Consider the following 27,349-nt stretch of genomic DNA (forward strand, 5'->3'; position numbering starts at 1 on the left):
CTTCATCCTTAACGTATACCACCTATGTCCAAATAACTCCACTTTAGTTTCATAAGAACACCGTGACGGATTCCAAAATGAAGCTAGCTTGTCCTAATGTGCTTTAGCATACCTCAAGCAACTGTTTGTGGTATGCTTGCAGAAAAGGCCTCTTCCACACCATTCTCCCATATAGCATCTCCTTGCCCAAAGTGCACTGAACAATTAAACGATGCATGATGATACCAACTGAAGCAACACCATGACTGGATCTGATCTATGACTGTTTTCACCATCCTTCATTTCTGCCTTAAATAGAACAGAGTTCTGCAAATGGCCATCCTAAACACCCTCTCTCATGATTGGCTTCACTTACGTATAGATAAGGGCCTGGGTTTAACTAGCCTAGCATTTTTTTTTTTAAATGACTAGGTATTAAAAGCAAAAAACCTGCTGGTTTTGTCAAAATATTGCACACGTGCCGTAACTCCAGTCAACTTTTTTCACATATCAAATTTTGCTGTTTAGCTACTATTAGACATATTCAACTGACATGAAGGATACATACAACCAATGATTTATAAGAGAAAATATTGAGATTTATCACGAGTGTCCAAACGGTGTTCATAAGTAACAAACATGAGAATTTTTCAGGTGTGAGTCGTTTGAATAGCAGGTCATCACACATTCAAAAGATCAATATTCTGTTCATGACAAGTCAGTGGGAGGCTGAAGGAGTGGAAGGGAGAACTGAAGGCACTCAAGCAGTGGTATGAGGCAGGGAGCAAGTGACTGAGCCAGTGAGAGAGCGAACGCAAGCGCAATCAAAAGAGAGAGTAGCTGTGCGAGTGGGAGAGAAAAAGAGAGAGAGAACGAGTAGTGATGGTCGACGCCAGGCTGCCACCACTCTGTAGCAGTGAGTGGCTGCAACAGAAAGCACAGAATAATATCCCCGGATCCCTGCTCGGCGATTTTTTCCCCTCTCTCCTTGCGTCTCAGCAAGCAGATGAGAGCTCTGCTCACAGCTCTGCGGATGCAATGTTGGGACTTTGGCGGCGTCAGGAGCAAAATCTTTGGATGCCATCAACAAGTTAAGGGTTGCAGACTTAAGTCATGAATGGGAAAAGGCTTGATCTTTGATTAAAAGGCTGAAGAAAGGGTAAAGGACTAAAAGGGAAAACCTTTTCTGGAATCACAGGGACTGCTCAACTTGAAAAAATATATACATATGTAAATATATACATATGTATATGAGCTATAGAAAGGAATTGTTGGAAAGAAGTCAATTAGAAGCTATATTGGATTTTATGGGACAGCAAAGAAAAACTGGAATAAACATCTTGGGACATGGAAATTTATATTTTCTCTCCTTTTCGTGGGATCAGTATTGCTTCATTTCAAAAGAGACTGGTTCATTTTGTGCTTTTCCAAAAAGGTTCATTCCCTTTGGATTTTTCTTCCATGAGAATGCTCACAAAGTCTGCGGCAGAGAAGGACAGTTGAATGCGGATTCCGATGTGCGCAAAAGAATGGGTAAGTTTGCCTCTTTTTATATAAAAGCTCTTCATAAGAACAGGGAAGACAAAGGTAAACTATCCAAAAACTGACATATCTTCAGCACAATCCTTGCACTCTTTCCGTATCCACCGACAAACGCGCACACAGTCATCAACGTATTGGTTGGAACAACCTTCTAATAGAACTGCACCAAGGGATGTGCTGCTTTCATGAAGAAAGGTTGGTCTTTTGACAAAATTTGTCATGCAAATAAATATTGGGGAGTGATTCATTTATTAGATGTTACAGAGGTATTGTATTTTACTTGATTGTACCAGATGATTCTAAATGCATCGATTTATTGATTGATGAAAAACAGGGTAACAACAGCCTCTCAAACATAATATCTGCATTAAGGGATAACTAGGGTGGTAGCATATTTATACAGCTATGTTACCTATGATGTACCTAAAAATCTAAATATATAAATGATTCTTAGTTTTTCAATCATCATAAAATCATAATGGTCAAATCCCTATGGTAAAATCAAAGAATGCTGCAAAAAGTTTAGCAAAAAAATTGTGACCCAAAAAAAGTTGAAATGGGTTTTCAGAACGGTAATGGAAACAAACTGCTGAATTCTCTGCATTAAGTCAAATTACCCCAACCCCCCCACCCCCCCCCCCCCCCCCCCCCCTATGCACGATGCTCATTTTCTTATCTTCAAATCTATCTATTCAGGTTTTCATTCAAGGTGGCCATTGGTGGGTCCTGCACCGACGGCTCTGTGTCTGTATATGATCAGCATGCTCCTTGTGTGCCTGCTGCCCTCTGCATCATGTACAACCTGCCCTCAAAAATGCCGCTGTGAGGACCTGCAGTTCTACTGCGACACCCAAGGACTACAGGCACCTCCAGATGGTGTGGACAAAGGTGCCCTGGGGCTTTCTTTACGGCACAACAGCATCACTGAACTGAGCCCTGATCAATTCTACGGCTTTAGTCAGCTCACCTGGTTACATCTAGACCACAACCAGATCACAACAGTTCAAGAAGATGCCTTCCAAGGGCTCTACAAGTTGAAGGACCTCAATCTGAGCTCCAATCGTATCACCAAGTTGCCAAATACAACCTTCATTCACCTCATCAATCTGCAAATTTTGGACCTGTCTTTCAATCAGATGACAGCACTGGAACCAGAACTGTTCCATGGATTAAGAAAGCTCCAAATACTCCACCTACGGTCCAATTTACTTCGTACAACACCTGTCCGTGCATTCTGGGACTGTCGGAGCCTGGAATACCTTGGCCTGAGCAGTAACCGTCTCCGGAGTCTAGCACGAAATGGTTTTGCCGGGCTCATTAAACTCAAAGAGCTCCATTTGGAGCACAATCAGTTAACAAAGATCAACCTGGCCCATTTCCCACGCCTTGTTGGTCTTCAATTTCTCTATCTGCAGTGGAATAAGATCAACAACATAACTTGTGGCATGGAGTGGACCTGGACTACTTTAGAGAAGCTGGACCTTACTGGAAATGAAATACGTGTCTTGACACCGGACGTCTTTCAAACGCTGCCAAACCTGAAAATATTATTGTTGGATAACAACAAGTTAAGTAGCCTGGATGTCCAAGTCATGGATATGTGGCAATCTCTAAGTACTATTGGATTGTCTAGTAACCTCTGGGAATGTACCAAAAGGATTTGCTCTCTAGCCACTTGGCTAAGCAGCTTCAAGGGAAGGTGGGAACATTCGATTCTCTGCCATAGCCCTGAATATGCCCAAGGTGAAGAAATTCTTGATGCCGTATATGGCTTCCAACTTTGCCAGAATTTCTCAGCACCAGTTGTACAGACCACTTACACAACCACAGACGCTACCACAGCTGCAGAGATGACAAGCTTTTTTTTTGGAATTATGCAGCCAACCCCGACACAGGACTACGCAGAGGATTTTGGGAGCTTTACCACACTAACAACCACAATAACCACAACACAAACACCTATCATATTTCAACCACCCACCACTGCAATGGAAGAGGCAGCAGTGACAGATGACTTCTCTATCATGGACAACACTGTAATGACTCATAGGGTTATTATGGGGACTATGGCTCTTCTGTTTTCATTCTTTTTCATCATTTTTGTTGTATATATCTCACGGAAGTGCTGCCCTCCGACCCTGCGCCGAATACGCCACTGTTCCGCTATTCAGAACCGCAGACAGATGAGGACCCAGCAGCGGCAGCCTATGGCAGATTTAGCTACACAGGTGCCCTATAATGAGTACGAGCCCAGCCATGAAGAAGGCGCACTTGTGATCATTAACGGATATGGGCAGTGCAAGTGTCAGCAACTGCCTTACAAAGAGTGTGAAGTGTAAACTAATTTATTTCTATGGCGTACATTTTGCCATCTGACCATTTGATGAAACAGGGTTTGCTTTTTGAATTCGTTTTCCAGATCATGTTTAAAAAAATAATAATTAAAAAGGAATTTCTACTTTCTGGGATTTAAAATATATATATATGACAACTGCTTATTGATCCAATGACATATGAGAGTATTAGGGTGACGTAGAACATAGGCATACATTTATTTTTCTATGAATGGAAGTTGTACAAGGCAGGGGCAATCATTTTAACCAAACACGTCAAATGTGAGATCTGTCTCCACCTTGTCAATTTTTCTCAGCACAAAGCAAACAGTCAAATGACCCTTTGCAAACTACATCAAGTGGAAACATTGTGTCCTTCATTTAAGGGAATTCCAAATGAGTTCTTAACCATCCCACAGGCACTATGAACAAGGCAGTCAACACTCATTTAAAACAATAAATTGGATAAATGTATATTCGGGGATAAAAGACATGTAAAAAAAATCCAGAGGGGAATCTATTCAAAAGATTAGCCCATTTCTAAGCGTTTCATGTTTGTAGAAACGCTGAAGTACACCTCTAAGTAGAGCTATATATCAACACAAAAAGTTAATGCTGTCAATGTAAGAATACAATTAAATTATTTCATTTGATTCTGACAATGGTTGCTGATGCAATCTTGAAAATGCTATCTTGTTGTTGCATTGGTCGATGGAGTCAAGGATAGGCTACTTACTAAATAGCGCACATAGCAGATGAGGGACTATTTTATTGTGAATATCAAACCTTTCTCAGTTCCCGAGGCGCCTAACTGCTAACACACTAATCAGGACTGACAGCCCCAAGATTAAACCAATTAGGGCAAGGCAAAAGAATCAAATATTCTGTTATCCACCCCAGTGATCCAGCAACATTTGGCTTGTTCAGACACAAATAAGTTCGTATTAGACTCCATGCCTATGACACAAACGAATGAGATTCTTTTGATTAAAAAAAAAACAAAAAAAAACTTTCTATTCAGAGATAACCAATGTACACACATCTACACAATGACAGTTACTGTGTTTTCAGTCTAAATCTGTGGTCAATACCCTGAAAACAAACGGAGATCAAGTGATAAGCAAACAGAAAGCTTGGGTCAGGAGACATTTGTATGCAGGAGGGAGAGGATGTGCATTAGCATCAGACTAAGGCTGCTGCCGCAGCTCTGCACTTTGTGCTCACTTTGGTTGTGGGGGGCAGGGTGATGGCGGGCGTCACAGAAGGTATCATGCTGAGCATGAAAGGTAAAAACTCTTGAGTATTTGTTTAATTTAACTAATGTGAACATTTCTGATCTTTAAATAAACATTGAATACTAAATGTCAACATACTTGGTTTTTCATTGAAAATTTTACAATTGGCTTTCCTGTTTAAACTTGGGAAAATGTTTCAACACCACTGACAGATCAATGGTTCACTTTACCCAAGTTAGACCAGAGAAACCCAGTGGTAGCATTTTCGGCTCTGTGCCAACTAAATTTTGGTTTCATATCCAAATACATGTTTGTGTCAGTGTGAAAGCATATTGTCATGAGATGTTGACGATAAATTTTGAGTGTTTTTATACACCAAAAATTGTTTTATTCAAGTGCAATGGAGAAATGAGTTCCAAAATTAAGCAGGTCCTGTTGTTTCTGCTTTTCTTTCAGCTACGCACTGGTATTACAAAAAATCTTTTACCCGTCTTGCATGTTTGAAAGTGCCATCCAGGAGACAGAAATTCATTTAAGGTACAACAAAAAGCGAGGATATTTAGGCATTCCAATAAGGTTTGATCAACTCACTGTTAAAAGCTATGGTTGTACCAAAAGCCACAACATTTGTAGAAATATGCATCCTCTGCACTTTGGCTCTTTGTAAATTGTTTTTGTTTCGTTGTCATCCTCTAGCTCCCTATTCTGCCAGAAAAAAATAAACGGAAAAAAAAACGAGCAAAGACATCCCATCCTCTCATTCCCAGTATCTTTGTGCAAAATGAATGCTTTGCATCTCTTTTTTTTATTGTAAATGTAAAATTTCATATCTGTATAGTGCATAGGATGTGCCAATCATTAAAAAAGGTATCCTTCAAGAATACAGGATTTTTTTAAATGAATAAACTAACAGTGTACTTGATGAATGCTCAAATTTTAAGTTCATTTAGCTATTATCCAAAGAAAGACAGTCATTTTAAAAACTGAAAAATATATACAGTGGACTGAAGGGAGATATAATGGACAGGTTTTTACAGGAAATTCAGTCATTCATTTTCTGAACCGCTTATCCTCACGAGGGTTGCGCGGAGTGTTGGAGCCTATCATAGCTGACTTCGGGCACCATGCGGGGGACACCCTGAATTGGTGGCCAGCCAATCGCAGGGCACCATGAGGCAGACAATCATTAATGCTCACACTCATACCTAGGGGCAATTTAGTGTTCATATATTTATCATCTGATTAAGATATATGACCCCATTAGCTGTTTAAGGAAAGAGGACATTTTTTTTAACTATTGGTGCGTCATTTCCTAAAATATTAAAATTACTGTAATTATGAATGTAATGGGTTTGTAATAAATTTCAAATACTGCAATTCTATTTTACACTATGTTTCAACAAAAGACACGGGTAGTTGCATGCAAGTATTAAGAACATACTCAACAAGCATAAAAGCTCACTATAACTAATACTCCTGTTGAAAGTTAGATTTTTATATATGTCATTTGCAGAGTATAAATTTTAGGAGTGGAAAGGAATTAATAAATGCATTAAGCATATAGAAAATGTGGGCCCCAATATAGACACTTGAATGACACCACAAGCAATGGCAAGTTTATCTGATGTATTCTCTGATCCATTTTAACATACTGTACCCTTTCTGTAACTGATAGGTTTTTAACCAGCCCTCACTCTCGCAAAATCCCAACATACAGAGCTAGAGATGCATATTTTACTTAAAATAAAGTGGCAGAAGTGTGTACACTCCACATATTCCCTTCCAAATTGGTATGACATTGTCACAATTGAGGTCATAGTTAAGTGGCACTTCAAGAGACAACATCACCTCTCTCCATTTGTGGCCATGTTGGATACATCACATACCATAAAGAAACGTTCTTCTCTGAAACCAACACAAATGAAGAAATTTGGGACAGAATAGCTAGACACATCCTGAGGAGTGTACCCTAAAATCAGGTGCCATGACCATGAGATTCTGCCACCTAAAGAAGGCCAACTAGGACGGATCAGAACCTATTAGTAGCCAAATGCAAGTTATAAACCACAATTTCTCGGTTAGGAAAATGAAGAAAAATAAGCATGGGGAAAAAATACTGTGTGTAAGTTGTCCAATACATCACAACTGGACATTTTTCACACTCTTGCCCACATGTCATCTATGTTCCAATGTGTGCTGACACGAACATTTATTAAATAAAAAAACCAGGGGTGACACCATTTAAAGGCACCATTTCACACCAAACAGTATTTGCTTCATGGATCCATAAAGCAAAGAGACTTCTTTCAGCTGTGAAATGATTCCTGATGGATCTAGCGGGGCCTCATGTTAAAGAGTACCTCCAGCCACCAGTCATGGGGAAAAAGTGATATGTGGCATGCTAAATTGAACTGCACATTATTGCAGCGGAAACCAGGCGTTCAAATAGAGATACTTCTATTCACTTCATTCGATTATGGATGGCAAAGTGCCTGCTTGTAAAGTTTCTCATACCAGTTAAAGGGTTAGGGCACCAAGTGGGGACTAGGAGGGGCCCAGCTGCCGATTCTAGTGCACTTAAAACCCAAATGTATTGCATGATCGTTGCTTCTGAGTTAAGTTGAGTGGTTTGGTACGAATCGCAAAGTACGTAGGTAGGTAGATGAATGGCCAATTGCTTTTCAACAGGAAAACGATTACTTCAGATCTGCCAGTTTTACAAGAGCTATACCTTTCAAGAATTATTGAAACCAATGATCAAACCCTGCAGATTTTAAATTTGAACAAAAAAAAAAAACATCGTCATTACACCAAATGACAAAGTTAATAATGCTGGCAGTGTATTGATAATTTTAGAACCCAATTTTTTTTTAATAAATAGGTGAAAAAAGTGCACTTACATTGCCCATGTACTCAGATAGCAGATCCTGAAGAGCTTGGCGCACTGAATTGCATTCAGCCACAATTCGCTCTCTGCGGTCATCCCTTGTGCAGGAGGAGTCAGCCATGAGGGCAGCACCACTAATGATGCTTTCAAGACGTTCTTCCAAGGATGGCCGAAAGCGTTCCTCACTAAATGCCAGGGGGTCCACAATGATTTGTTTCTGAGGGGAAACAAAAAGCATGAAAAAAATGCCATTGCGCCTTATTAAGCTGTCACAATTGTACTTCATTAGTCACCCACAATAACAGTCACATCAAACCCCATGCATTCCATCCAATGCGACCTCCTCTGTCTTAGCTTCAATATTGCCAGGACAACAGAGGAAAAAAATGGGGTTGCAATGCTTGCAAAGGTTGTGATGACTCATCTATTAATTTTACCCTGCACATCCATAACAATCATTTAACAAATCACAGAGCGAGAAACAAGATATGAAACTGAATTCTAATCCTGGCCACTAAAACATGGGGCCCAGACTAACTTGTCTTACTCTGTATGTATACACACACACACAAGTTTACAAACACACTATCAATTAAAAATATTCAGAGCTACAAACTGCCCTAAAAGCTGGCATTTGGTCCCTATAATTTGACAGCGAGCAATAAATTTTTTCACCCAGTTTTTTTATATTATGTCTGCTGTCAATGTTTATGGTATTGACAAACTTCAGCTCCACACTCATGTCCAGTTGTATATTTATTTACTTGATAAAAGACAGTCTTTAATTGCAGAAAGGAGCTTAAAAGTGCATGTAAATGACAAGTTAAATTGCATTCCTGAAGATTAGCCAATAGATTGCTTTAGGTAAAAGACCGTCGGCTGTTCTGAATATTTTAACAAGCAACCCATGGGATTTTATATTTTAAGCATTTTCCTCTCCGTAAACATCATAAAGTAATAGACAATCATTCTATAATCACTTGTACTTACATCAAAATTGTTGAGGGCATATGCTAGCTCTCCACCACCAGCCGGCTGATTGAGAGCAGAGTCTTCGGTGGCAGTGGCCTGAGCGGCATTGGAGATGCCCGAAACTGCATGCTGCAGCTGCTTGTAGATGAGGTCACGATTGGCCTTGTAGGCAGCCACGTCGGGGTGCTGCAGGCATGCACGAGATGCCGTGTACAGCATGGGAATGTTCTTCTGAAGAACACCGCGAGCAGCAGCCATTTGGTCCTTGTGCTGGGAATCCTTTAACTCCTAAGTGAATTTATGAGACCCAATTTCAAGAAAAAAAAAAAGAGAGATAAACTATACATTTCCAACTGTACTGTACCTGTTGTCTTTTGGCTGCCATGATATTCAGCTTGTCCACCTCTGGCTTCAAGGCCTTGTACTGGATCCCCAACTCCTGTTCTGTCCCTGCATTACGCACTTTCACAAGGCTGTCCTCCACCTGAGATTAACAATAATGACGTTTTAAAAAGAGAAACTTTTCTTACTGTATTTTTACTATGTCAATAAGCTGTTTTTAGAATTAATAGGGAGCTTGTTCGCATATATTTGGGTGGCCGATGCACCTGCCCTTACACCTTCAATGGTTCATTACTTGTCAAACGCAAAACAGAAAACAAAAGAGTCTCTCTCACCAGTTTAAGCTGGACCAAAAGCTTGTAGACATCCGACATGTCAGCCAGAACCAAGAGATGAGTGACTGCCGACAGGAGAGCTCTCGCAGCTCGAACCATATTTCCCCTCTTTACAGAAGAGCAGGGATCTTCAGCAAATTCTCCAGAAGCTTGCCTCATTGAATCACCTGAAAATGAAATAGAAATGTGAGTCTACTTTTGTAATATTTCAACTAAAGTTGCCTTGGAAATTGGAAACCGTATGCATGACATTTATAGATCACCACACATTATTGAGGCGGTAATAGAATTCCTTGATTCATTTATCTTCCATACCACCCATCCTCAAAAGGGCCGCGGGGGTTGCTGGAGCCTAACCAGCTGTCGTCGGGCGAAAGGCACACTACACCACAGACTGGTCGCCAGTCAGTCGCAGGGGACACAGAGAGACAAACGACCATCCGCACTCCCAATTATACCGCCACCAGCAGGAATTGAGCCCGCGCCTGCCCGCACCAAAATCAGGTGAGTGAACCTCTACACCACCAGAAAGCCTACATCGTCAAGTAAATTTGTTTTTAAAAAAAATCTGTGCATCAACATTTTACATGCAAGGTTAGAGAGACACGTTTCTCTTATCCTTTTGACATTGTATGTATCATCCCATTTTGCATCTTATTATCATGTGTTTGAATAAAATGGACAACATGGAGAGAGGTTATGTCTTGGAATATTTTTGGTAATGTTTAAAAAGCCCAACAAAAGGCTTTCAATCTTGTTTGCCCAGCACCACAACTTGTCCTACTTTGGCCTATACGGTTGACTGAGCACATATTGACTTTGTCTGCTCACATTATGAACACCAGTTCATCTGTCAATAGATTACATTCATAGAGAAAGATGCAAATTCAAAAGTATTTTTCATATACAGAAATATTTTGATTGGAGTGCCTTTTGGAGGTGAAACTAAAAAAATTAAAGCAATTTTAATAAAGTCTTGACCACACTAGACAAGAAATGAGATAGGGGGAAAAAACTCAATACAAGTCACCATAATTTCTAACATGATGCTAAATATTTTGCTACATATGACTGTTTTTTTTTCTTTTTGTCTACAAATGTGGCTAAGGCTTTTGTGTGTGAATTAGGATATAACAAGACACTAAAATTATGCTTTAGTTTAGTTCTTTAAGTATTAGGTGTGGTTATTATTTGGTACAAAACACTATGGGGGAATAGGAGCTTTTATTTTTTTAACACTATAAACAATAAGGTTTTGGATGAAATAAAAACATAATTCGGCTGACAATTCAACTACAGAGCAGATCTCATGGTCCAGAAATTAGGGTAAATCTAGTAGATGAAATAAATTCCCATTTAAACTTGAAATACCAGGAATACAACAAATAGACCTTGAGAGACACGCATCTAACATGTGTGCAGCATTTCTTGATGAAGTCATCAAAGTTTCAGCTCATTCTAACAGCTGGCAGGTCACAGCTGGGTGGAAAAGGTTACATGAATCCAGGGGATGGAGGGGATGTTGGCTTTTCAATGGTTACATTATCAGTCCAGTCACGCTCCACTGAGCAGCATAGCCTAGCTGACAACCTGCACAAGGCACAAGCGCAGCGTTCACATTCCAGCCCCGTGACAGCTAACTCCAACTACAGTAACAACACTGCAAAGTGGGTGTCACACAGGCTAACTAACCACATGTCAGCGACTTCCAAAGTATTGAGAGCATTGCTAAAACAGGGGCACATTTAACTTGCTGGGCATCTGGAGGGAACAAAGACAATAACACAACTGTCACCTCCAATGGAGATTAACTGTTGTATTCAAGTCACAATATGCAAAAATAGCTAACCCATTACCAGAGCACATGCTCACATAAATTGGAACTAACTGGAACGTTTTATAACAAGACTGTCTCGTTCACTTAAGATAATTCAAAATTTGTAGTAAGTACACAACTGAAAAAGAAATCCGGCATAAAAAGGCAAAATTTAAATCACCCCAAAAAAAACATCACCAATAAGATTTGCTCATTTTCATTATCCGTTGCATTCTAAACAGAAAAGATAACATGCTGTTGCATGTTTTAGCTTATTAGTGGCTCCCTGAATTTCTCCTCGAGGCACAGAAGAGAAAGTGGTGCGCGTATGATAAGCTTTGCATGAGTTGAAAAATAACGTTAGATATTCTTCTCAAAGCCTCGTGAGGCAGAAAACTCACTAAAAATTATGTGCACTGCGAGCTCTCTTTTCAGCAAATGGGTGTCCAATTTTATTTCGCTTAGCAGATAGGTCCAGTGGGCATCTGACTAATAGGTAGCATTGTTTTTTTTGTTTAATGTGACAAAAAAATAAGACAGTAAGAGCTAGACGTTGATGCCTACACACTTCCTAACTGACAATGAGTGACAATGATTTGCCCTTCTTGCAGAGGGTAAAAGATTATGTATCCTTGAGAATTATTTATCAGCCAAACTGCTACTTGTAATGAAGTTATTTAAGTCACGTTTCACCATACAGCTCTCATTCATAAAATGGAGCCATTCAAATCAAATAAATTCAAGAGCAACATCAAACTCCTATCAAATTGTGCAAAACAAAAAAAAAAGTGTCAAATGAGGTAGTGTCCGCCTTTCTTCACTCTGACTAACAAACAGTAAAGAAAACTTGGGTGATGTGATTTCAATCTCAAAGTTCATACTACAGGATTGCGAAACATCTGCACATAAACCACAGTTGCCACAGAAAAAAATATCCCTGCCCAACTAAAACACTATTGACGTAGTAACCGCCGGATTCCTGCAAAATTGATTCATATCCTCTTTTTCACAAAAGTTCCTGAATGTTAAGTGCGTAAATTCTCAACAACCCTATTAGCAAAAGCCCCTGGCAGTTTATTAGTCTTTATGAAGGTACGGTTTATGATTGATTGAATATACAGCTGAAAGTAAACTTGACAAGAGAATAAACTGTCCAAAAATATTTCCAACATACCTTGTTTGCGTACATCCTCTACTGCAGCAGTCAGTTCATCCTTAAGAAACTGACTCTCCTTTGCAATCTTCTCTCCTTTATCCAGAAAGTTCTGAGTGGCAGTCTCCACTGAAGCTGCCAGGACATGTGCCTTCTTTGAACGTCCCTTCTTCTTGTTAGAAGGGCCTTTGTTACTTGAGTTGACCAGAGTTGTGACCTATGGTGAGAAAACAATAAGTCATGCATGAAAACTCATAATATATGATGACACAAAAATATGTGAACTAGGGGTTAATCTCAAGTCATTAGCATTGACCACTCTATTTGTATACGGCGGCAGCAGGACCACAAAGGTAGTAAGGTAGAAGGCAAAGCAACACCTTGGATTTTTTCAGGCCAGATTAGTTTGTAATTGTTCGAACAACTGTGTGCCAAAAAGAATGGTTGGTTAGTATCCAAGTGCAATTTTTGTGAACCGTGCAATTATTCCAGAAAAGGTCACGGTGGACCCTGGTTTGTGTTATAACTGATACAGCACAGACAGATTCACCAATTAGGTTTTTTTTCTGAAAAACCAGCATCTGGCTGCAATCCACAGATTAATTTTGTAGGATAGTGGATTGGTGAAAAGGTGGGCAAAAAACTGCACCCACTTCAGCACCTTTAAGGACTAATTGACAACTCTCTGGGCTATAATGATCACTATGTTAGAGGTAGACACGTTTTGAAAAACGAAAACTTTTTATTCTGAAGGGCAGAGGAATGCATGTCTCCTATGAGAATATTGCAGTCCGGTATACGAATTTAGAAATTCATTCAGAATATTTAACCACTTGACTTTTTCCTTTGAATGATAAACAACAAGAAGCAAACATATGCTGTTATTACCTGCGTGACCAAGGGCTCCAGCAGCCTCTCCACTGCAAGAGTCCTGATCTCCAGACTCTTTGGGTCCCATTTGAAACTAATGTTGGGTGTGTTGATGCTCGTCATGTCTGCAAGTCTACGATGGAAACCAAAATACATTTAATCAAAGAACAAATAATTAAACATGAGGGGGTGAGAGAGTCATGCGGGTTATTATTTTGGAAGGGGATGAAGGTTAACAAAATTTAAGATTGCAAAGGTCTTACATACTCATCTATGAAAATGTCCTTTTTCCTATTCTAATGACTGCGACTGAATTGATGTGCAATCACACCTGCACTTTTAGGGTTCCTGTAACCTGATGATTCAAGGGGACTTTTAACATTAATGCAAGGTCTCAGTTGATATCATTGGGTAATAAAAGTTTGATTAATGACTGCTGTTTCATAGGGGTGATTATTGGAAAATGTTTAATGAGGTTGCAATAAACATTGAATATTTTATGTGAATATCCGAATAATTAGGACATTTTTTCTGATTTATGGGGTACCAACCATATCTTGGGTCATCTGTTTTTATTTATTGGAAAATAAGTGACATTGCTCGCCCCCATCAAGTATAATTCCAAATAGATACATATTTTTACATGTCAAAGTGATCTTAGAGCTTTTTCAGGCAAATAAAATCACATTTTGCAAACAAAACTCCTGCAGGAGCTATTAAATTAGTTTGCTACCTACAGTGTTACAGCATTTAAGTCATTGGCTTTCATTGACTGAGTTAGACGTCCACCCTATTTGCCCATCACTGTCATATAGCAGAGAAATACTTGACATATTTCTACTTCCGACTAATGGTAATTAGACGTTCAGGTGGATCAAACACCTTACAAATAAACAATCCAACACATCCAAATGCGGCAACCAGCAATGTTACCGCCAAACTAAAGATCGACAAAAAAGAAGTTTTTACATTTAGTGAACATAGCAAGGTGGGTCAAACTAGTCAGCTAACAAACACTAGGCTTAAACTGAAACTGTGGCCTTTGAAAAATCAAAGTTAACAAACAAATGCAATCGCTAGGCTTGACACAAAAACGATCGAGATCGTAGTTTGAGATGTCAAAAAGTTTAAATCTGCCATATATATATGCTCATTCAGCTTACCTGCAAATGTATTTAGCCGTCCAAGGCGTCACTTTGCTAAAGCTAATGCTAGTAGACAAACAAACGCCACACAACTACTCCGTACACTGTTTGTTAAACAATGGCAAAGTTAGGGATCATTTAAATCGAATTAAAAAAACTCACATTCCAGTGTTTGATCCTCAAACGCGATGACCACCAAAGGAACTTCAGAGGCAATTTAACTCCCTAATAACAATTCGCTCGGAAAGTTTCAAGATGGAGGAATGACAACGCTTCGCTTCTAAAGTTTTCCTCCCTTTTCACGGCGATCGCGAGACTTTTTCACTCTTTCAAGTATCTCGATTCGAAATTTCTTTGGTCACTTAAAAGAGTTCAAAGAGATCAGGCAGAATGTTACCTTGAAAGTTTCGATAACGACGGTTTCGCTGTGTCAGAGTTATTTCTCAACAATAGTCGAGAAGGAGGGGGGGTTATTGGGCGGTGACCGAGTTCCTGAACTTCCTGGCAAACGGGCAGGGAGCCTGAAACACGCCCGCAAATGACGACTTGTTTCGGGCGTGGCTGGAGCGTCGTTGTCCATAAATGGATTCAGGACTGATTCCACAATTCTCGGCAGACTAACCAACAATTCCGTTCATTTGTTGACGCTGAAACAGACACAAGTTCAAAACGTTGAAACAACTGAAAAAAGAAATGAGACAATAATAGAAAAAATGTTGACAAGTACAATTAAAACTTTTTTTTTTAAATCTACTTTCACTCAACAAAATGGGCCCACTCATTCATTCATTGTTTTTTTCATACAAATTCTCCCCCAAGAAAAATTAGACAATAATAAAAACTGTTGAAAAGTGCAATTATCACTTTAAAAAAATCTACTCACTCATGGATTCATTTTTCTCACAAGGTTCACGGGTGGTGCTGGAGCCCATCCGAGCCACCGATGGGCATGAGGCGGGGGGGCACACTGAATTAGCCCTACTCATATTTTTAATTTAACATAGGGTTTGTGCAGCATCTCGGTTTACTGTCTTGATAGTCTCAAAATATTAAAAACAATTATTTCTTTTTCAGTTTTATAAATTCAATTAAGTTAAAAGTTCACATGCAGACACTTGGTTTCAAATGTGACCGCGAGTGCTGGGACATGAGATAAAAACGTGTTCTAGAATGCATTGTAGTGGATGGATGAAGTGTGAAACTTTTAAATAGACTATCTCAAATAGGCTGTATGACTCCCCCTCACACAAACACACAAACACAAACTGTTTTGTTTTGGCACCTTTTTTATCGTAGTGCATATTCCGCCAATTCAATCACATATATATGGACAGACAGAAAATTGCTTAACAAGGAGCGGGCACAGCAATTTGCAATCAAAGTAGGGGCCAAAACGCAAATGTGTTGTGCAAAGCAATACAAGCTGAACAGCCTTTTTGTTTTCATCTCCTGTAATTCTCACTTAAGAAACTCCAGCAGTGGAGTATTGAATCTCCGAGGTTTGATTCTGTCATTTAAAATGTATTCCCTGAATATTGTTTGAGCCAGAATGTCCTTATTTTCATTTTCATCAAGTAGTCCAGTGGCTTCTATAAGAAAGTTTTGCATTTTAATTTGAATCATTATGTCAGATTGAATGAAAACAATTCATTCAATTGTTGTTGAAACTAACCACTTATCTTCAGAAGGGTCATGAGGGGTGCTGGAGCTTATCCCAACTATAGGCACCAGGCAGGGGACACCCTGGATTAATGGCCAACCAATCGCAGGGCACAACCATTAAAGCACACATTCGTACCTAAGGGCAATTTATAGTGTTCAAGCAGCTAGCCTAGCATGCACGATTTTGGGACGTGGGAGAAGATCGTAGTAACCTGAGAAAACCCACGCCAGCCCGGGGAGAACAGAAACTCCACGCAGTGAGGACCCACCTGGGATCGAACCCTCGAGCCCATAACCATGAGGCCGATACACTAAGCACTCCCCACTGGCCCGTCCATAAAATCAATATACAGTATAAATATTTGTGTTTATGGATTCATGAAATTATTCATTATTTTCCCCAGTGTTCATCATTCATTAAAATATGTAATTATTTGCAAACTGGGACATAACAATGACTCACCATGTGTGCAAAATTGATAACGGGCCAAATACATGGTGACATTAAGATCCAGTGATTGGACTATAATGACAAGAGATTAGACCAGGTGTAATTGTATGCTTAAATGATGAATGTTGCCCCAAGTAACGGCTAGCTGCCAGACAAGTTGAGGTGTCCTTGAACTTCCTTTTTTGTACCTGCTGGATTCAACAAATGTTGGAGAGCACAGCATGATATAAATAATTCCTTCTAATTAGGAGGACGTGCACATGTTTGTCACACACTGCATGTATAATTGAGCACATGCAAATGAGCGCGAGATGTGGGAGATCAAAACAATTCCAAAATGCTGAATAGTTGTGTGTGTGTGTTTTTTTATTATTGATAACATCAGGTGGTGATTGTCTCAATCTTGAGGTTAATAAAGTACATATTTATGTACATTTTTATTTGATTTCATTTGAACTGAGTAGCAGTTTTGAAAAGCAAATTTTCATAGTAGCTTCAGGAAAATCCTCTTTCAGAAGCTGAGAACACGTGTCTCACAAAGACGTGAAAACAGCAGAAACAAGGGTAAACAGTGTTGTCTTTTTTATGCATCATTATATCTTGCAGTGCTTGCTCAAAAAGTTGAGGTTGCACAGGATGACAGTCGGGTCCCAAAATCAAACACAAGCAGGTCTCGCACTGCAACAGACAGCAAAGCTGAACATAACACCTACTACTTTGAACTTTGAATCATTCATTCATTCATTATCCTCACAAGGATCACGGGGGGTGGCTGGAGCCTATCCCAGCTGACTTCGGGCCAGAGGCAGGGCACAAGCAGACAGACAACCATTCAGACTCAGACCCATACCTAGGGGCAATTTAGAGCATCCAATCAGCTTACCATGCATGTCTTTGATATGTGGGAGGAAACCGGAGTACCTGGAGAAAACCCACGCAGGCCCGGGGAGAACATGCAAACTCCACACAGGTGGACCGACCTGGATTTGAAATCAGAATTGTGAGGCTGACGTGCCAACCACTCAAGCCGCCATGCCGCAACTTTGAATCCCAATTAATTTAAAAAAAAAACAACAACACATAAGCATGCCTAGAAAAACAAAATTGAATGTGGTACAAATTTAAAAAGTACTGTACCGTATGCCCATACACATTGGTACCCAAACCATAGAGTCTACTGTATGTTAAAGTAGCCTCTTTAAATAGTCAATGCTTAAACGGTGTCGTCTTGGGACTTGGGTTGGAAATGTTGTTTTTACTGCGACACTGGTTGCAAAACTGTATTTACTTCCCAGTGTGTATGTGTGTGTGTGTGTGTGTGTGTGTGTTTTAGGGGACAAAGAGATTAAAGCCGTGGGCCTGCATCCCAAAGGGAAGCAGAATAGAGACGATGGAGTATGAGAATGCAGTGTCCACTTGGAGCTTTTACACAGCAAAAATCTATTATTTGAATGTACAATTTGCAAACCTGACCCTTCATTGACCAATGAGCAACAAGTTTGGACCACTGACAGACAATTTACTAAAAAAAATGCAGCACTAAGGAAAGTTCCAAAACACATACAATACACATTCCAATTACAATTTGTGTTCTGTCATTTGTATTTTGACAGTCATTATATTTTGTTTTAAACTACTATACTATAATGCCATATTTGCTTTTGGGGCAAAACTTCAGGCATTGCATACAACTAGTTATGGTTACAGCATTAAACTTGTGCATGCCACAATGGAGTCTCCACAAAGATTTGGTCCTTTTCTTCAAATGAAACCAAAGGTCAATGAAGGAGTCTTGGCCCATGTGACACATCCATATTTCAAAATGCAAGTACTTCCCTCACAAATGACAAGGAAGAAATTAGGGGGAAAAAGATTCAAAAAAGCAATCCTGCTAAATTACAGACTGTGAGAATGTTTGTGTCACTGTTCCAACTATGGAAGACATCTTAATTTTTGTAGAGAGGTTAAGTTTAAATCATTTCATTACTTTCCAGATCCAAGGAAGGACTTAATTTTATGGATTCATATCCTCTCATAAATTATTTGTGAGATTCATTCCTTTATCTGCTCCAGTAGAGCAGTTACATTCATTTTCTGGACTTATAAATAGACCCCATTGATGTCGACTAAATGCCAGCCTATATTAAATTAGTTGTCCTTAAAGATAGAAACAAAATTCACAGCAAATCATTCCATAAAATAAGAAGCATAGTTCTTCAGTTTATGGCAGTTTGACAATGACTCGCTCTTTTGGTATCACTGAATAGTATTATTTATTTTTTTACATAGAAAGATAATTTAGTTGGGGTGTGAATTGTGAATAAGTATGTGTAAAACAGTGACAAAAAATGTTATCAATAAGAATATTGCCTGAGGAGAGAACAAATTTTTTTCCGATATTTGGGAATATAAATAAAGTATTCTGTATTTTGGATACAGACCACAAATCAAGCTGCCTGTACAAAAATCATGCTAATAAATCCAGTACGCCATTAGTGACCCACAGCGATTATTTGCATTCATATTTCATCGTTGCAACATAATGTCTAATCAGATGTCATCTTGGGCACGTGATGAGTTTATAATTAACATTTGCAGCGTAGAGTCATCACTTTGTGTTATGCAGACAAAGACAATACACAACATTACAGCTGCCAACAAAATTACAGACCCGTCAACAAATAGAAATGACTCACCGCGGGAAGGTTTTCTTCATGATGATTTTCGTTATGTCCACATTCACAGCTGTTTATTAAGTGGCTTGATGATGTCATCAGTCTCTTTCCGGATCACATCTCAGACATCTATGAGTGTTGTGCATGGTGCAATTTAGATGTCAGTCAAAAGCAATACCTGAAAGGTTGAAAGGGAAATCAATAAACTTAGAGGAACAATAATTGTTCTTCATTTTCAGAGGCTTTCTTACGGTGGTAAAGTGACACGAAACAGTCAAAAAATTGTCCTAGGAAGCAGATCAGATACGTTGACAGCACAGTATTAATGTTTCACTGCGCAATGATGAAGGCCACGGTTTTAATAGCTAGCATGATTGACGGTCCGTTATCTCTACCTGTTGGCTTCAATTCCAGTCTCGGAGTGCTGCATCCCTTTTGTATTTTTTGAAATCTGGCCTACACTTTTATATAAGTACTATTTACAGAAGAATTCAATTTGAGAAAATCTGAAGCAGTTTTGTGGTGAGAATGTCTGCCTCACACTGAAAAGGTTTCAAACCCAAACTCAAGAGTGCCATTCATGTTTCACTGTGGTCATTTTTGCACTGTGAAAATAACAAATTTAACAGTAACCTGAGAAGGTTGTGCATCATTATGTTTCTAAATATATTTTACTAGCATGCAAACTGAAACTGGTACAAAATCTCAGTACTTATTCACTAAATTGCAATCACCAGCAAATCTTCAACTGACCTTGTTTTATTACAAAACTCTCCTAGGAGCTAATGTCCTAATTTCTTGCTTTCCAAGTGGGATTCGGGCTAAAAGGAATGTGAACTATGTGGAGGAAGCCACAAATTAAACGTGAGGCTATAAATGAGTCACAGTTTTAGTCACTCTAATGTGCACGAACCAAGTATGCCAAATGTGCGTATGCCTGGGTGCTTCAAAAATAGAATTCTATTTAATATGAATAGTTGTATTCGACAGGACATAGGTTGGTGCAGTTTGGAAAAAGAGATATATAAAAATGCCAGTTATTTGACTTTTGTACAATTTGAATGCTCACTTTAGACCATTTTAACTCGTATAATCCCAATTTATGCTGAGAGATATTAATTTCACACTGTTTATCGTTGTAGTCATTGTATAAAATGTACTTTGCCACATTATATGTGAGTTTACTACTTACTGCATACCTGTCAACCTCGGCCAATTGCTCCCCTTATAAATGATTGCAATTCCCTTTGTTAAGCGATAAAAAAAACGTACAAATACAAGTCGGCACATATTTACTCACATAGGGCCCACTTTAAAGTCGAAACTTTTCTTCAAAAGTGGACGGGTTTCTGACGTTGCTATGCTTATATAGTGAAAAGGCGGGCGGGTGAAATGGGGATGCGACCGAGACGATCCGGATTAGAGCCGAAATGAGTAAAACGAGATCGATTTTACAAAAATGTACTTAAAAAATCTTGTACAAAAGTTGTTATACGGCATACACCATTTGAAATAATCAAAAGACGTATAAAATATGGGAAAAACGTACAAGTTGACAGGTACTATGCTACTGCCACATTTAATCAGTAGTCCCAGAGAAAAATATTTACATCACAGGATAACAAACAGTAAAAAAAAATTGCGCATGGATTAGGATTTTGGTTTCTCAAGAGATATGACTTCCAAATGGGGGGAAATTACTAGCTCTCATCCGCATTTAGGAAAACTGCACAAGGATTTTATTGAGCCTATGTGATCCGAAAGTGATGAATAGTACGAGGATGTCAGTTTAATTATCAGCCCGTGTACAACACATTTACTTTCATGAAAAATGCTGAAGCTCGCTCGCTCATTATTGACTAATATCATGCAGCAGTAATTCCAAGTGAACATCCTCTTAATCACACCCCTTGCTAATGACAAGAGCAAACCTGATAACCCCAATGATTGGTTTGCTTACTGGTTTTAATAACTGCAACTCCCGCAGTTTGTGAAATGAATAAACTAGAACCTTTAACTCATTGGCTGCCACTGAGACTGCTGCTACATAGACGTTCATTCCATTGAATTGGAGGGTTGGCATGAATGAATGCTCATTCCCTGCCAGCTTTTCCAGGTCTCATGATGGAAAACTACTTCAAATTCACAGCAGACAGATGATAAGAGTCACATGAATCACACTCATAACACGTCACTGGACTTTTTGTAAATGTTGCTATGTAGTTACTTTCTATCATCAATAATATCCACAGATTGAAGTTTTCACTAGACTAATGAAGTCGTGGTTTTTGCACCTTGCTACAAGTATTACATTTTTCATTTTTCTGGATTTTTATTTCAATATTTTGAAAGAATCCCTTGCGTCCATTATGAAAATGTCCTAACATTTTACTCGTGGAAATATATTCAGTATTAGACTAAAATCCATTCACCAGTTTCTTATATAAGCATTTTGTTTGTGAGAATTTGTGACTGCTCAGACATCTTTTACCAGTATACTCAACTGTAAGTGCAAAACCATATTAGTTTGTCTTTGGACTGAGATTTTTCACAAGTAAATTGTTCGATTATATTAGAGATTCGAATATATTTGATGTAGATTTTCTTTTTGACATTAAAAACATATTTTTGCACCACTTGGAGGCACACTGTCCTCATTTTAAGAAAACAGTCATTCCACTATGTCACTATAAATTCCCAGGGACAGAACCGACATACCCTCAAACAACCAGTTCACGTAGATGGCAGAAAAATATAATCCTGGGGTTAATCTCCAGGTTACTGCCGCAACAATTTGTCAATGACAGGAATGGCTGTAAAATGAGTGTGACAATAAAAAGGCAGTATTGCACTGCAGTTTTTTATGGGTTTTTTGCCAAGAGTTGCCATCATTCCAATGAGTATAAAAGAGTTAAAAGAATATTTCTATGCCTATCTTTTACATAATCAGGAAAATAACTAAGAATGAGGGATATATTTTTTCATCTGTGAGGAAAATAAATATGAACAGAAGATGTGTATATATATATATATATATATATATATATATATATATATATATATATATATATATATATATATATATATATATATATATATATACTGCAGATTTAGGCTCAGAAAAGTGCAGTCAATTACCCTCTGACTTGACAATGGTTTTTTCGTGTCAAAGGGTTCTAATTTGCCCTTTTCTCATAAACGGACCACAAATGCACCCCTCCAACTCTATTCTTGCGGCTATGCTTCATTTCACTGATTATGGTAAATGTTTCCATACATTTTTTGAAATAGGGTGTTCCCACAAGGATGACTTCTTTATGAAAAATTCATGCCGACAGATGCCTGGGCCGGCCTCCCCTGCCACGTTCACGCTCATCTGGGCTGACAGAGAATTGATTAGTAAGCTATCTATGCCGACTTTGAAGATAGGACAGTATCATCTAATACTTCCTTGCATTTGAAGAATTTGACACAGACTTTTGCAAAAAATAATTGCAGGCAAATTGAAGTCATTAATGTCCTCCATATTGAGCAAATTGAGTTTGGAACATGAGATGTGTCCTATGAATTGAACCCACTTTACCTTATCCAACCAATATATCTTTATATGTAAATTAAATAAACCACCAGCATGTATTAAAATCATTCAGTTCTTATGCTGATAAAAATACGTATTCCCATTCCCAAGATAACTGCTTGCTTTGCGGTTAAAATATTTAGCATTTGCATGTCTTTGTATATTGGATCATTCTAAAATTGAGAATTTTAGATCTAATTATACAAATTTTAAAGAATTCACATACTGAAACATGACACGTTTGAGTAACTGCTCTACTTCTGAGACCAAATCTTAAAACAAATCAATAAATATCCCTTAAAATGCCCTTTTCCCCCATATTTATGTGATTTGTTAAAATCCGATGTTTGCCAATGAACCTAATATTCAATAGGTAATGTACCTTAAGAAACTCAAACAAAGGGCAAACAGGAAAGTTCGACAGATGCTTATAATAATTAAAATTATACAATATTCTGATTATACAATATTATAATTATTGTTTTTATGTGATTGGCTATAAACCAAATTCTTCTGACCTTGCTACGCTCGGCGTAGCTACGAAAACTTCAGCCAAGATCATGAATCAACGTTTAACTAACCGCTGCTGTTGTCACGATTGCTTTATGGGGATTCTTCATTGGTCACTAATCACTCATTTTATATAAAGGGGAATGTGGGCTGTCACAAGTTGACACTTTTGGAACATTACAAGTCCAAAAGCCCTTAAAAGCACTTGTAAATGCACAAGCACCAATACATCTTACATATATGTAGTAAAATCATAATATTTTGGGATGAACATTAGCGTCATAACAGTATGCACGTTTGAAGAAACGGACATATTTCAAAAAGATTACCAGCTTTGCTACAAATGACATGAATAAATACACGAGTGTTTTGTTGTTTTATGTGGTTGCAGACTGAGTCAAATCATTTGTCGCGATAAGAGCCCTTCACGTGTCAGTAGATGCCATTCCATGTAAAAAGATGAGACATGTTCTAATCTCTTAATGCAAAAAATAGACGGACAGTCAAGTCTTGACAGTTCCCGCTCTTAATCATTCCGCCATTTGCCTGTCCGTTGTGTAGGTGGAAATTTTTATGGATTATGGTAATGCTGGCATTTTTCCAAGGTGCTTGATTTGATGAACTAACGAGCGATGTTCAAACTTAGAAGACATCTGTAAACGCGCTCTTGGCCACCACACACGGCGTAATATTTTCTAAAGACATATTGAATTATTTGGATTTACAGCTTCCCACGCATCTAATGGCTTGTTTAATTATGCATGATATTTAAATGTTGTAACTAGCTTAACAGTATATCCACATAAAAACCCTAAATAGCTTTATGGCTCTATTTTTCTACAGGCTTATCTATAGTCATTTAAACATTGGATAGTGTGCGGTGTATATACTGTTGGCCTACTAATTTTCTCTCAGTCAGAATTACTTGCTTGAGCCTCAGTGCCTCCTGTTGAGCACTAGGATAGGTTATTGTCGATCGAAATTGATTTAGCAATGTCTGTTTTCCTAATCTTTGTGGTTCCGTTGATTAACAGCTGTTAGTGAGAGTGAAGGTTTTCGAGTGTTGCCACTCAAGTCATTATCTATTAATTGTTTTGTAAAGCTATTAACTTGGAGAATAAAACGTAGGTGGAAACAAGGCATAATGCAAAATAAATGTTGAAATGATGAATAGATATGTACACTGTTAAGCACTTATTTTAAGGTGAACCTACGAACTTAATTAGTTGTGAATCAAATGTAAACACAAGCAATACTGTGGTTGTGGCAAATATACAGCATGTACAAAATGAGTCCCATTGGGAGATAGACATGCAAAACATGCATTTGGACCTTTGAAAACATGCAGATAGTACAGAGTCCTTATAATTGATAGGCATTCTGTACATTCTTCTTGACCTTATACGCCGCAATGAAATGCAAAATTAATAATGCCAGAATGGTCAGAAATGCTAAGAAGCAGAGGACAAGAGTTGGAACGATGCAGATAATGGAAGGAAGACCATTGTTGAACATCATTGTTAAAACAACATGTGCACAATAGAATCTCCAAAGTTGAATACACTTCACGTCGTACTCAAACATGTAAAAATACAACATCAGAATTTCTATATCATCAAACCAGAAAGTGAAGGGTCAATTTGTGTTAAACAAATAGACACATAAAATCTAAATACAACTGTGTCTCTGCATGATAGTGATGGAAGTGGTATAATCATCTCTATCATGTTGAGTACCTTAGATTCTTGACAATAAGGTGACATTAGAAATAAAAGAAAAACAATGTGAAAAGACTTACGTATGTCGCAGGCATGTTATAATACTCCCAATTCTCAATTCTGAGAAGAACAGTGAAAAACATGCATTTTCTGTATTATTTATGTATAGTGCCATGCTTCTTTGCTGACTAGACATTTTGACCTCGTCAGCCTCACGGCTTTGGGGGGCACCGTCTGGTGCTTATAGTTAGCTGGGATAGGCTCCAGCACCCCTCGTGACTCTTGTGAGGATAACCATTTCAGAAAATGAATGAATATTCTATTCTCAATTTCATTGGATCAGAGTTTAATCAGCACCTCACAGTGTATTATGTTAAAGGTTTCACTGAAGGAATTCTCTGTATACTCAGATTGTTATTCATTGGTGGAAAATATGTCATGTAGACATATTATGCATTACTTACAATACATGAATGATAAATGTGAATCCATTACCACAGACTGTGTGGGATGTTTTTTTTTATTTTTTGAAACATGGCAGTATATCAAACTTGACTAAGGAAAGGTAAAAATTGCCAGTGGTGATATTTGACTAAAAATGTTTTTCACTTTAAAGTTGCCAGAAGTTAAAAAAAAACAGTTGACCCATTTTTTTCATTCACTTCATATATTATTTCTGAGCATTAAATGCACAATACCAATCGGAATCTATTATAATGTTCTCATGGGAGGTCCATCATCATTTAGGAAGGAGTAAATGAGGTTCTTTCGAAGAAAAAAAAAAGTGTATTCGAACATACTCAGCCCCCGACTATACATTTTATATCCTACACCTATGTAGATATCGTTCATTAGACCCTGCTGCAGCTCACCTTAAGATGGGCCCTTTTCGATAATAATTCTCACATAGCTTTAGGGTGAGTTTTGTCAGATGCATTCACTCACCACATGAACTGCTGAACATCCGGAGATACTGAGACAGTTTGAATTGACCAATGTGCCTGCCTGAACAAAAAAAAATGGGCTGGAGTGACAGCAGAGCTATGCTCTTTGGTAAAGGTCAGAGCAAACTATTTCTATTTTAAGAGGACTGAGGACTTTTGGTGATGTAGGGACACTCCTGAAGAATATTTTATGACTCTGTGGTCGCAGTGCCCTTCTGCCAGGGACAAAAAGAGGTTGGACAAACAGGTGCAGAGGGAGAAGTGCGTCCTGGACTGCTGCCTGAACTCCATCAACACAGTGTAACCATGAGGATGATGGATAAACATTCTGAACCACTCTCCATCCCCTTGGTTCGTATTTTAAGCGAGGCCTGTCCTGTAATACGACTTTTGCATGCTTTAAAAAAAATCTTTCCTTTTGGCCAATCCATTTAAAGACAGATTACATAGTCATTACTGTTAATTTTACAAGTGGAGCGTGAATTGTTGACTGTTATCTCCTGGCTTTCCACAATTAAGAAAATGTATTTATGTATTCATTCATTCATTCATTTCCCGTACCGCTTATGCTCACAAAGACCACATGGTAGCTGAAGCCTATCCCAGCCAACTAAGGGCACTAGGCGGGGACACCCTGATTTGGTTGGCAGCCAACGGCAGGGCACAATCAAGAAAATGCACCAAACAAATCATGCCCGGGAAAAGCCGCAAGACATTTCTAGTAGATCAAGTGTTGTGTCCTTACAAATTGATGATTTTTTATTTTCCTTCATTCTCCACCTCTAGGTAGCTTCAAGATGAATGATTAACTGATTATTGTCGCATGGGGACACAAATTGAAAATGGATGGAACAAATAGGATTTGAATGCAGAATTTATCTCGAGGGGCAGTGCAGAGAGATGGAGGCCTGCTCTGTTTCTCGGCAGGCTTTTGGACAGCACTAATTCCCAATACTGCGCTAAATGAATAGCACCGGCCAATTCAGCTGACAACGCTAACAGGGAAGGTTGAGGCTGTACTGAGACCCATGAAGCAAAATAGCTGGAGAGAATTCTCATTTATAAGCAAGAGAAAACTAATGACTTTGCAATTGGATGCTGGCCGTAGTCATGGTTGAGACTCTTTCACCAAGCTTTCATCACAATGCTCCACTGACTGAGATATATGTCTTTCCGCATAACTCAGAACGTAAACATGCAGAG

The 27,349-nt window shown here is 38.6% G+C and overlaps 2 protein-coding genes and 1 long non-coding RNA gene across 4 annotated transcripts in view; 1 reads left to right on the forward strand and 2 right to left on the reverse strand.

The window, feature by feature from the left end:
• The window catches only part of ctnna1 (catenin (cadherin-associated protein), alpha 1), a 57,982-nt gene extending 42,825 nt beyond the window's left edge, over positions 1 to 15,157 (reverse strand). The window contains exons 1-7 of one of the 2 annotated variants that reach the window (XM_077609309.1): positions 15,007 to 15,157; positions 13,483 to 13,597; positions 12,616 to 12,811; positions 9,626 to 9,792; positions 9,313 to 9,432; positions 8,967 to 9,236; positions 7,990 to 8,193 (exon numbers count right to left, since the gene is read on the reverse strand). In XM_077609309.1, the coding sequence (XP_077465435.1) occupies positions 7,990 to 8,193; positions 8,967 to 9,236; positions 9,313 to 9,432; positions 9,626 to 9,792; positions 12,616 to 12,811; positions 13,483 to 13,587 (1,062 nt within the window). In that variant the 5' untranslated portion in view covers positions 13,588 to 13,597; positions 15,007 to 15,157. The other variant, XM_077609310.1, reaches the window with a different exon arrangement.
• On the forward strand, positions 905 to 6,011 carry lrrtm2 (leucine rich repeat transmembrane neuronal 2). Its single transcript, XM_077610343.1, has 2 exons — positions 905 to 1,512; positions 2,218 to 6,011. Exons 1-2 carry the CDS (start codon positions 1,224 to 1,226, stop codon positions 3,858 to 3,860), a joined length of 1,932 nt encoding a protein of 643 aa, XP_077466469.1. The 5' UTR covers positions 905 to 1,223; the 3' UTR covers positions 3,861 to 6,011.
• Positions 15,158 to 15,219: 62 nt separating the features above from the next.
• LOC144082276 (uncharacterized) overlaps positions 15,220 to 27,349 on the reverse strand; it is a 45,091-nt gene continuing 32,961 nt past the window's right edge. The window contains exons 8-10 of the long non-coding RNA XR_013303217.1: positions 19,419 to 19,575; positions 17,606 to 17,702; positions 15,220 to 15,256 (exon numbers count right to left, since the gene is read on the reverse strand). This is a non-coding gene — a long non-coding RNA (uncharacterized LOC144082276). The remainder of the gene's footprint in view (positions 15,257 to 17,605; positions 17,703 to 19,418; positions 19,576 to 27,349) is intronic.

This window comes from Stigmatopora argus, chromosome 9 (assembly GCF_051989625.1).
Source record: "Stigmatopora argus isolate UIUO_Sarg chromosome 9, RoL_Sarg_1.0, whole genome shotgun sequence".
Classification (NCBI taxonomy): Eukaryota; Metazoa; Chordata; class Actinopteri; order Syngnathiformes; family Syngnathidae; genus Stigmatopora; species Stigmatopora argus.

What these genes read in the sequence shown, in the direction of transcription:
- lrrtm2 (XM_077610343.1), top strand. Translation starts at nt 1,224, where the DNA reads ATGTATATGAGCTATAGAAAGGAATTGTTGGAAAGAAGTCAATTAGAA. An exon ending in CGATGTGCGCAAAAGAATGG is followed by an intron (nt 1,513 to 2,217) that starts GTAAGTTTGCCT and finishes CTATCTATTCAG; the next exon opens with GTTTTCATTCAAGGTGGCCA.